Below are 12433 nucleotides of genomic sequence, written 5' to 3'. Positions count from 1 at the left end.
CTCTGCGCTGTGTCTGGACTCTGTGGCGACTTCTCATGAAGTCCGTAGGTCTCCAGTGGAGTGCGCTGTGCATAGGGCTTATAGTACTTAATAAGAAAGACGTTTATCGAAGTGTTTTAATAAAAAAATGTATGCTATCCCAGTAACAGGCCGTGAAGTCCCATAGGGTTGTGAGACTTCCCACATTTTCTAGACAATCGGCTCACCGATTGCGTTGAGGTTGTCAGCCTTATGCCGCGGAAGGCCTCCCTTTACCCGCAGAAACACTCCTGGTCCTCATTTCTGTTAGAGGCTGAGTCGACTCCCAAGGCCGAAGTGCGGCTGGAAGGATTAGGCCGATTGAAAAATGTAGTGACATCGGGGATCGTACCCACGACCTTTCGGGTTGCAGCCTCAACCACCTTGACGTTTGTGTCTGTGTATCATTCCCGCGGCAGTAGAAGCATTGCTGTGATGTTTGTATCGTATCATACATTCAGTACGCAGCCGATCAGCTCTTCTCGGTAAGCGTGGTAACGATGCCTCAGTATCTAGACCATGTGACGCCTGTATCGTATCAAACACTCAGTACGCAGCCGATCAGCTCTTCTCGGTAAGCGTGGTAACGATGCCTCAGTATCTAGACCATGTGACGCCTGTATCGTATCAAACACTCAGTACGCAGGCGATCAGCTCTTCTCGGTAAGCGTGGTAACGATGCCTCAGTATCTAGACCATGTGAAGTCTGTATCCTATCAGACACTCAGTACGCAGGCGATCAGCTCTTCTCGGTAAGCGTGGTAACGATGCCTCAGTATCTAGACCATGTGAAGTCTGTATCCTATCAGACACTCAGTACGCAGGCGATCAGCTCTTCTCGGTAAGCGTGGTAACGATGCCTCAGTATCGAGACTAAGTGACGTCGCTGTAGAGGAGACCGAAATACTTGGAGCTAACCTGTCCCAGTGACATTGAGTCCGTCACAAATCCCACTTGACCTTACCTGGGAACGAACCCGGGCCGCCGCGGCCCACTAGACTTGCATTCGCTAGGTTCCCGGTCGGAATGTCGGATGGGTCACAAGCTACGCGGACTGAGGTAAAGTAAAAGAAGTAAAGTAAAGCTATCCCTGAAACAGGCCGTGGAGACCCATAGGGTTGCGAGATGTTGAGGTTCCCACATTTTCTAGACAATCGGCTCACAGATGGCGGCAAGGTTGTGAGCCTTACGCGCCGGCCGCCCTTTACCCCTAAGAACATTCCGAGAATATTCCTGGTACTCATTTATGTTAGAGGCTGAGTCGACCCCAGGGCCATAGTGCGGCTGGAAGGATTAGGTAAATTGAATAATCCAGTGGCCTTATTGGGACTTGTACCTGCGACCTTCCGGCTTGTAGCACAGTTCCTCAAGCAACTACGCTACCGCGTGCCCCACCCGGACCAACTTGTTTCGTAGTATTCCTCAGTCCCTCCAGGTATTTGCCGGTATAGGATCATATTCACTAATCATCAGGGCGTCAGGCGCCGTGCAGTCTGGCTGCCGATGAAGCACACAAAGTTACCACAAAGGAATGTTATGGTGTAGGAAGTCAAGCCTGTTCCGACATCAGGCGCCCATCCCAGCTTTTCTTAAGTTTTCCTCAGGCTCAGCGTCCTTTTAGTTTGTACTGTAGAATTTGTTTCGGTATCTTTTCATCGGTCATTCTACCCTGGTGGCTTATCCGGTTTTATTTCTTTTCATCTGCTTTATATCGTAAGTAAGATAAGAAAGTTTGTGACGATTACAGTTATTGTGTTTCTGGACGTCATCCATCGTCCTGTTTTTATATAAAACAGAACGTTTCGGAGACTCGTTTTCAAGTGAAATCTGCTCAGTCTTAATACAGTAAAACTTGGTTATAGCAACATCGGTTTCTGCGACACCTTGTCTATTGCGTCAAATATTCAATGGTACGAACTACTTCCTCATAAAGCAACCGTTTTATACCTTGCTTAGTACGACATGCACAAATGCATCAACCTCGTATGTAACGTCATTTTCATTCCTGAATTTCTCTGATATGGACATTGAACGTAATTTAGAAAGTGTGTATTGGGCAAGTAACAGGAAACAGATGAAGATAACTGATTACTGTACTCGTATCTAGGTACAGTAAGGCACAACAATTGATGTAATCTACTGTAATTTGGTGAGTAGGCCTACCTTTAATATACAGTATTAGTGCGGTGTGTATTGTCAGTGAAAAGCGCTGTAATATGTCTTTGATATTACACATTTGGGCAATTCCACGTTAATGTTACGTTAGTCTGTACTTAACTACGTATTTCACTAAAAAATGCAACATTTTAACTCGGTTTTTGGTAGATTTTTACGTGACTAACATAAGGCTACTGTGGAAGTGCCCATTTCGGTTACAACGACATTCGTTTATAACGACACTATTTTTAGGTCCCTTTGATGACGTTATAACCAAGTTCTACTGTATTTGGCTTAACTCTCGCAGATANATTGTGTTTCTGGACGTCATCCATCGTCCTGTTTTTATATAAAACAACGTTTCGGAGACTCGTTTTCAAGTGAAATCTGCTCAGTCTTAATATTTGGCTTAACTCTCGCAGATGGTTCATGCTGTGCTTGGTATATATACCCCCTCTTGTGTTGGTGCTTGTGCCCGGAGATAGGGACTAGCTGTATCGATTGGGCCGAACTGAGTAGGTTCCACCTGAAGACGGATACAGAATCCAAACTGCACGTCTTAACTTACGTACTTTCTGGATTGCTGATGTCTTTGAGATATATTATCTTTTGAGATAAAAGGTAAAGCTAACCCTGAACACGCCATTCGGGGCCCACAGGGTTGTGAGACGTCGAGGCTCCCACATTTTCTAGACAGTTGGCTCACAGACGACGGTGAAGTTATCCTTATGCGCCCCCCGGCCGCCCTTTACTCTCCCAGGAAGATGCTTGGTACTCATTTCTGTTAGAGGCTGAGTCGACCCCAGGGTCAATGTGCGGCTGGCAGGATTAGGCCAATTAAAAATCCAGTGACCTCACCGAGAAAAATTTCTGAAAGATACTTCATTAACTGGTTTATATTTGGAGACACGATGGTTTCGTTGGGGGTAGGAACTAAATTATTTACTATTTACATGCAGTCGAGGCTTCAAACAGTTGGGACTTGTCATGCAATCCTCCCGATTTAAATTAAGCGAAACTCTATCTCTCCGCTATGAAGGCCATAAAATCCTCTCTGTTTCTCCAACGTTTGCAGTTTACTGTTAATTCAGAAAACCAAAATCCACGGTCCGTCTCAAGCCACCGCCTCCAACGATCCCAGAGTCTTATCAGAAGGACTAGCGGGCGAAGCCTGCGAACCTTATGAGAAAATTATATTCTGTGTCCTTCGTTATATCCCGAGGATAGGACTCTTCATAAGCACCGCTGTGAGAACGTGAAATCCTTCGTATGTTTGTCGTGGTTACTGTTTGTCAGCGTAGTTGGTTGAGGCACTATGCTACAAGCTGGAAGGTCGCGAGTTCGGTTCCCGATTATGGCATTGGATTTTTCAGCTGACCTAATCCTTCCAGCTGCACTATAGCCCTGGGGTCGACTCAGCCTCAAAAAGAAATGACTACCAGGAATCTTCCTGATGAGTAAAGGGAGCTGGCCGGCGCGTAAGGTGACAACCTCACCGCCATCTGAGAGCCAATTGTATAGAAAATGTGGGAGCCTCGACGTCACACAACCCCACGGGCCTTACTTATAGAAAATGTGGGAGCCTCGACGTCTCACAACCCCACGGGCCTTACTTCTTACTTACTTTATTTTACTCTTTGTCAGACGTCAGTAATTTATTTCTCGAACTCGGTTGGTGTGGGGCGGGGGGTAGTGCTTCCCGCTATGCGTTCTTCGCCCAGAGGAACTGAATAAATGTAAGTCTGTGATCAGGACATGATTTTGAGCGATTAACCCTTTCAAAGACGGTGGCTTGTATATGTAATATCTCCTTTAATATTAATGATCTTGCATTACGGATTCCAGCAAGGAATCTGGATATTATTCGTATTAACTCTTTTAAGGTACAGTTAGTATATATGCCGCCTGATTGAACTTGAAAGGATTCTGCAGTTTGGCCACGCAATATATTTGTGTGTTTTATATGATTCTCAAAGTACGTGGCGATTATTTATCTAAACGTCTTTAACTGGTTGATCTTTGTTATCTAGACACTGCACCTTTTCTGAAGTAGGAACTAAATGTTAAATATTTGTATGAATTCCAGACTTCAGACGATTCATGCTTCTATCCCGATTTAAATTAATAAAAATCAAACCCCTCTGCTGTAAAGTTCACCAAATTATCGTTCGTAATGACGCAATTCACCATAAAAATTCAGTTAGTACCTCACAGGAAACACATTACGTCTCCGCCACAAAGCCCAACTGGTTAATGCTCTTAGGGGAAACAGTCGCTGTTTACTGTGAGAACCATACAGAACACACAATACACTCCAAATAATATATAAGAATTCATTCCGTACCTCACAGGAAACACATTACGTCTCCGTTACAAAGCCCAACCGGTTAATGCTGTTTGGGGAAACAGTCGCTGTTTACTGTGAGAGCCATACGCAACACACAGATACATTGTGTGGGCAGTATGGAGAGTTTTAGTACGTTAAAGCAGGTGGTACATGTAGTAACCAATGGGCTTTGAAGGGGTAAGAAAATCAAAATCCCGCGGCCCATGTCTGAATTCACTACTCACTATTCCAGAGTCTTAATTTTCATATTGTCCTGATCAGACGCATGGAGGGGCGAAGCCAGCGAACCTGATGCTATGTGTCTGTTACTTGTCCCATGATTTTCTGGTTCACCTGCTCTTCTGCTATACTGTACTCCCCTCTCTGGCTCAAGGCTTCAGTGTGGGATCAGAGGCCGTATAATCTGTTCACCGACGTTTCGGAGAAACGGACTGCCCTCATTTGTATGGTCTGAGAGTCAACGGAAGAAGCATCCGGCAAGTTTGGTGATTACTTACGTCGCTCTTTACTCGACCCTGGAGATTTAAGCAATACGTTCTTTCGAAACGTCGGTGAAATTCTGCCGGACTAAACGACGTCACATCCCTGACAATAGCACTTGTAATAACATGTCACATGACTTTCGGTCACGTTATGGTGCCAAACCACCTCACTTCATGAGAACTTGAGTACGTTACCTTAATGTAATGTTTTGTCTTTTTTCTCATTTTGCCACTAGGTGAACGGTGTTAATGTAATGCAGTCGACGCACACGGAAGTGGTGGGCCTCATCAAATGTAAGTAACCTGTTTTCTCTGTGTGCATATGTGTGTGTGTGATATGTTTCGGAGAGAAGCGAAGATCGTGAGGCAGTCAGCAGTCCTTGATCACATTACAGGTATTCCTCTTTACATCCGGCACTATGCTACAAGCCGCGGGTCCGGCTCCCGGTGGCGTAGATTTTTTAAATTTACCTAAGCCTTCCAGCCACACTATGGCCCTGGGGTCGATTCAGCCTCTAACAAAAGTGAGTACCAGGAATCTTCCTGGGAGGTAAAGGACGGCCGGCGCGTAGGGCTGACAACCTTACTTTCATCTGTCAGTCGGTTGTCTTGAGAAAATGTGGGAGTCTCGACGTCTCACGACCCTATGGGCCTTCACGGGCTCTTACCATTTTACCTAGTTATAACTGAGTTTGAAAGATGTGATTTGATTTCAACGCGATCAAAGGTAGAAAGGTAAAGTTGTCCGTTTGCGTAACTAATTAAGCACTACGCCATGAGGGTATATGAGGGAGTGGATATACATGGTGTTTCACGACTTTAGGGCATAACAGCAGGAGGTGATTTCCTAGGTCTTGTGATCAAAACATGAACATGTGTCCGATTTTGGACGGTTACGGAGTTATGANTGATAGACGCGGTTCACACGAGGGCGTGTACGGGAATGAAAAAACGGTCATAACTCCGTAACCGTCCAAAATCGGACACATGTTTATATGAACTTTTTTGATCACGAAGACCTAGGAAGTCACCTCCTACAGTTATGCCCTAAAGTCGTGAAACACTCTGTATAGATCCACATATTCCTGTCACTAGTTTGAGATGTGTGGTCAGCTTCACGCACCTGCCGCTTTATCCCCGGAGGAGTCTCCGGTACCCATTGGATATGAGGCTGGGCGGGCCCAGAACCGGTCTGGACGACGTGGAGAAGAGAAAATTCTTGACCCTACCGGGCCGCGAACTCCGACCCCTCGGTCGCCCAGCTTCGTAGCCAGTCGCTATAACGACTACGCTGTCCTGGCATACATACATACATAGACGTATGCAGCGGCAAATATCCTGTGCTTTGCGACAGTCTGTCATACACTTTTATCAGTCTCATGTATTTGGTAAAAAGACCCCAGGATTTGGGGCCTGGATGATGAAGATTCCGTTCAAGGCGAGCCGTGGGGTCCCGTTTCGTGTGTTATTTAACGACACCAATTCATTGTATGATGCCACGAAAGTTGAATGATGAATTGCAAAAGACTTGGAAGGAACGGCCGTGATCACATCAAGATACTACCCTGGCATTTGCTTTGAGGGATTGAGGAAAACCACGAAAATCGTCACTTGGGATCGCGGTTCTGGGCCGAGATTCGAACCGAACACCTCCCGAATTCAATTCTAGAGCGTTTGGCTACGCGAAATCATACGAGGGCGAGATTTTTTCCTTCTCAAAATTGTAATTAAATCAGCAAGTTGGAAAAAGGGAGTGTGTCCAATGGCTGAAATGGAAATACGTCCCCTTTTCGAATTAACCGGTTGAATTGTTATCAAACTGAGGACGATGAGATGGGAGTGACATGCAGCACACACAGGGGTTTAGAAATGGATCCAAGCGCTCGGAAGACCTATGCGTAGATCTGAAAGGAATGTGATTTGAGGGCGTGGACGGGATTGAGCTGGCCCAGGGTTCTTGTTATCGTTCGGGTTCCATGAAAGATGTGGAATTTGTTAGCTTTTGAAGGTGGAGTCTGATCGAAAGAGTTTGTATTTTGGGTTTAATATAACAGATTTTATTTTAAGGTCTAACAGCATCGGGGGCTTTGCTCCTGTGAATGAAATGACCAGAGCTTCAAGCTGATCACTCTCTTCTCTCTGGTGCCTAGGTCAGGAATGTCCGCTCCTCTATACGTGTTATTATCGTGATGCTTAAATAAGCACAAGGACAAACTAACCTTTGACATTATTTATTTGTTTTTAGCTTACTTTCCATATTTCGAAAAAATGAAACTACGCTTATGTGATCACCATGCTGTCTGTGTATCTGCTCCCTAACAACTTTTGCGTGCCTGGATAAATCTATATGAAGCCTGGTACGTATACCGTTCCACATGAAGTCATGTCAACAGCGTACTTCATTAACCCTTAGATCTGTAATACCAACATTACATCTCATTGTTACTGTAATAGCCTAACTTAAATGCCATAATCGATCTCATGGAACGTGGTTATGTGTATCATGCCATCTGAGCCCATTCCAGCGACGTATACCATAAATCTTACAATCAGTAATACCAACATTTCAGCCTCCCAAACAGTATTGATTCATTGACTTTCTTTCTACTTTTTTATGAGACACTAAAATTACAGCGAAAGGAAAGTAGACGATTATTTCTTCCGAGAACTTATTATTATACTTGTAAGTCTTCGCTAGGTCTTGCCGAGATGGTACCTTCTCACTGCGAAGCTTCTAGTTCGGTTCCGTGTAACTTCATGTAAGACACGTGAAGAGATTGTGTTGCAGTTGTCTGTGCACTTATGTACGAAGCATACGGAGACGAGATGCGGGCCAGCCTTCGTGTAAAGCGTCCGTTAAAGTTATGTGAAAGTTTCCCCTCTCTTAATTGATTAAGAACCACGCCATGAAGACGTGTAAGGGAGTGGAGGCGAGTGGTCACCTTCATGCCCCGGCCGCTATACCGCGGAATAAAGAGCCTCCTATACCCATTGGATAGGAGGCTAGGTGGGCCCCGGAGTCGGTCTGAAGGCTGTGAAGAAGAGAAAAATCTCTTGCGTTTGCCTGAAGTCGAACCACGGCCGTCGAGCCCGTTGTGCCAACTCTTATTGTTAAAATGGTTTAAACTGAAAATTGTTGCGTGTCAAAAATTTTTAGTAAAACTCGCCAGTATCGGATTTAGCGAAAATTCGTTTAGCGGTGAGGTCTATGACGTGGTGAAAGCGATTGTCGCATTTTCGTCACGATAGTACGCGTGGGCCGGTGCCGGTATCTGTCGAGGAAGAAACGGTGTGTGTTTATCAGCAGTGCGGCCTTGTTGCCCTGGGTGTTCAAGCAATGCCGCACTCGTATTGCACAATAAATTCATAAATGTTGAAAATTATGAAGCAGGTTTGGGCAGCCTGTCTCGTTAAAGGTGAAGGCAACGTCCCTGTCAAGGCCGGATCTGAAAGGAAGCGACCGGTTCCTCGAAAAAAACAAATGGAACGCACAGATTTAATTGAGGTATTTGTTTCTGTAAGTCACGAGAAGGTTAAAAAAGGTAAAACTATCCCTATAACAGGCCGTGGAGGTTCATAGGGTTGTGAGACGTCGAGGCTGCTACATTTTCTAGAAAGTCGGTTCACAGATGGCGGTGAGGTCAGCCTTTTGCGTAGGCCGGCCGCCCTTTACCCCCAGGAAGAATCCTGGTACTGAGGCTGAATGGACCCCAGACGCACTCTGTAGAGGCAAGAACAAACACTAGGTGACCAGTTACTTGATGGTTTACAAGGTAGTGAGTCATGTGACGCTACCTCGCATGCGCGAGCTCTCAGAATAGCCCTCGTATAAAAGTGGCTGTATGAACCGTCTGCCAGTATGGCGCTATTTAGCTGAACCCTGTGGTGCTTGCAGTTTATACAAATAATGTACACAAATTCAAGAGTTCTGTCTTCTGGGATGTAACGTCTTGTACTCCGTTTGAAGTCAGCCGACGTTTCGGAGGAACGTGTCAGTCATGATTTGTTGCTTGGCTTATTCTTCGACTCTGAAGATGGAGGTGATATGTTCATCCGAAATATCGGTTTACTTTCAGCTGGCTACACGGCGTTATATCCCAGGAGATAGAACTGAGAGAGAGTTACTTTACGACTGGCGGTTTACCGCCAATCAGTTCGTCTTGGCGTCAGGCCCCTTGAGGCCCATGACCAGAGATTTTTTTTCCAACTGATCTGCGGCAATAGTCCGTATGTAACATCCTCTCTGACGAGAAGATGTGTTTGTCTCTTATGAATATACTTGACCTTTCGTCAAATGTATATTTCACACAAGTAACATGTTATCGAAAATTCTTCCTTTTGCAGACTCTAACCCTACATATAAGAATTCAGTTCGTACCTCGCAGGAAACACATTACGTCTCCGCTACAAAGCCCAACCGGTTAATGCTGTTTAGGGAAACAGTCGCTGTTTATTGTGAGAACCATACGGAACACACAGATACATTTCCAAATAATATATAAGAATCTAGTCCGTACCTCACAGGGAACACATTACGTCTCCTCTACGAAGACCAACCGGTTAATGCTGTTTGGGGAAATAACTGCCGTTTATTGTGAGAATCGTGCGGAACAAATACATTCTTTGGAAGGACTGCAGATTAAATTGTTAAATATGATGAAGCATGGAGTACAGTAAAACCTCGCTAATCCCGTTACAGTTAATCCGGCTGTCGAATAATCCGTATCGAAACGTGAAACATGCTGTTCACAGTTACGTACATAGTTTTAAAAGACACGTTGCATTTAGGAAGGCAGATGAGTCAGTTATCTGTTCAGACAAAACTTGAGACAGTTTCTTCAAACCTGCATTGTTACGTTCACAAACAGATAGAACTTCTGGGTCTTCAATAGATGAATAAATGTATTGTCTGATTATAGTTTTAAATGAAGGCTCTACAGCGATATATTTTTATTTATTTTGATCAGCACTACCTATATACTTAAATTTCCCATTTATTTGTGTTCTCAGTTATTTGCTGTATTTTAGGGCTACCGTTTGCTTCACTGATCCGGATGATCTCCCAGGAACTAACCTGGATTAGCGAGGGTTTACTTAACTGTTGCAACGTATGAACTTCGTTTGGTTCTGACGGATAGATTCGTCCATATTTCCCCTCCTTTCCTCGCACAGAGTAAATCCAGGCCGCGTCTCTTCGTAGAGGGCGTGCGAGCGGCGCCGGTGTTGCTCTGGCTCAGGCGTCTGGACGGGTGACAGATTGTGTTGGACGCTGCTGCGCATGGTCCGGTCTTGGTAACGAAGTTACGGTAACATCGTACAACAAACCCGACTCTTTCTTATATAAATGAATAGTTTGTATATATGTCGGTCATTGAAACCTGGGTTCCCGCTAGGAAGTCGGGCACTTTTGCTCCTACAGTGACATGCCGTGTGAGCCTCGAAATGGTGTGAAAGGTGTTGCACTTATAAATGCAAATAAATCAAGAGATGTGGATAAAGGTGTTGTGATTCTGTTAGTGCCATGTCTGAATAGTGGAGAATAGGAAACATGGTTGTAGTGTTTAAGAATGTTGCATTGGGATTTGAGGTGTTTGAACTGTGATATGGATGGAGTAGAGGAAGAAATGTAGGGAAACCGTGCGCTTTGGAAGAGGAAAACTAATTTTGAAGGTGACATATCTGTCTTGAGTTCTTATCGAGAAATCAGTAGTTAATCCTCTACTCAGGTATGAGTATGTGAATCATTTTACTGAACACGAAGCTACGTCATCGTGCTCACAAGAGAGAGATGTAGACCAACTTAATATCGCCCCGTCTATTCTTAGGTCTTCTATGAGTCGAATTTTTCCTTGCGGTCTGCCGATCGCATCCTCCTTAATTTGCTCAGCGCAATAATATTGGACGAAGGATAGTAATTATAAATTTTTCCTCTTTCAGTTTTGTGTATCCTGCTGTTGCTTCAGCCCATAAGTTCTGTCTTGCGTTAACAGCAGTAATAACAGTAGCAGCAACAATAATAATATATTGCCACGATTTATGCGTGTGACTGTAGACGGGGTGTGGATTGGTGAATGGATTTATTGACCACTCATACACACCACTCGGAACTACAAGTAATTACAGCGTCACTGCTAGCGATAGTCCAGATATTGTCTCGCCGAGAACGTATTTACCGAGTCGTTGCTTAGAAACGATCGTTTGTTTATCTGCCTATTGCATAGCAAAGGCTGTACTCGACAGTTTTGAGGTCTCTGCCCGGCAAAGGGTTTATACACCATAGGATGTGTATGTATGCGCGTGAACGGCCGAGCTGATTTTATTTGTATTGGGTACTCAGGAGTTTGTTCCCACAACGGCTGATGCTTTAGCATCAGAAGTAGGTGCCCGTGTAACGGTNACACCATAGGATGTGTATGTATGCGCGTGAACGGCCGAGCTGATTTCATTCGTAATGGGTACTCAGGAGTTTGTTCCCATAACGGCTGATGCTTTAGCATCACGGGCACGATCTCAGAGACCTGTAAAGCTTTTGATTACATTGCAGTAACTCGTTAAGGCCTTCTCACCAAGTGAAACCGCATAGGTGACATCTTCAGGTGAGTAGCAATACGCCCTCCATTCTCCCTGACGCATATATGAGGAGGCGTGTGCCACGTGTGCTTCGACATTGTTTTATCGGTCTCAGAGTTGGTCCAGTAAACCCTCACCAATCCGGATTAGGGAAGTAAATGGTATCCCTAGAAGACAAACTCAGAACACAAATAAATGGAAAATTTAATGATATAAGCAGCGCTGATGAAAATGTGTAAAATATCACTGTAAAAGGTAAAGTTGGCCCTGTGCTTAACTAATTAAGTACTACGCAATGAAGGCGTATAGGGGAGTGGATGTGTAGATCGATATTTTCTTGACCTCGTTGCTAGCTGGAGGTGAGTGGTCAGCTTCACGCCCCGACCGGTTTATCCCCGAGGAAAGAGTCCCCGGTACCCAGTTGATAGAAGGCTGGGTGGACTCCAGAGCCAGTCTGCACGATGTGAAGTGAAAATTCTTGTCCCAACCGGGACTTGAACTCTGACGTCTCGGTCGTCCAGCCCACAGCCAGTCGCTATACCGACTGCGTTATCCCGGCTCCAAAATGTAACTGTAGATCCTTTATTTAGAAATTATAAAAACACAGTATACATACATGTATTCTCGATAGAAGACTCAGAAGCTGAACTTGTTTTTGAACGTAATAACGCAGATTTGAAGAAACTGTCTCAAGTTTTGCCTGAACAGACAAGCGACTCATCTGCCGTCCTAAATCCAATACTTCAAATGTGAACATAATTTTTCATATTTCGATCCTGATTAGCGAGGGTTTGCCTTGTCTTGTTCTGAGGCAGCATAATTGAAGGTGGACGAGACAAGAGTGCTTGGGGGGGGGGGG

The 12433-nt window shown here is 44.8% G+C and overlaps 1 protein-coding gene across 6 annotated transcripts in view; it reads left to right on the top strand.

The window, feature by feature from the left end:
* The window catches only part of LOC111868402 (rho guanine nucleotide exchange factor 12), a 443237-nt gene that overhangs the window by 33189 nt on the left and 397615 nt on the right, over positions 1–12433 (top strand). For all 6 annotated transcript variants that reach the window (XM_023859003.2, XM_023859000.2, XM_023859001.2 and 3 more), the window contains one exon: positions 5241–5298. In XM_023859003.2, coding sequence (XP_023714771.1) covers positions 5241–5298 — 58 coding nt within the window. The remainder of the gene's footprint in view (positions 1–5240; positions 5299–12433) is intronic.

The sequence above is a fragment of the Cryptotermes secundus genome, unplaced genomic scaffold, assembly GCF_002891405.2.
Source record: "Cryptotermes secundus unplaced genomic scaffold, Csec_1.0 scaffold58, whole genome shotgun sequence".
Taxonomy (NCBI): Eukaryota; Metazoa; Arthropoda; class Insecta; order Blattodea; family Kalotermitidae; genus Cryptotermes; species Cryptotermes secundus.
Note: the sequence above shows the minus strand (reverse complement) of the source record. Positions and strands in the feature narration are given on the sequence as shown.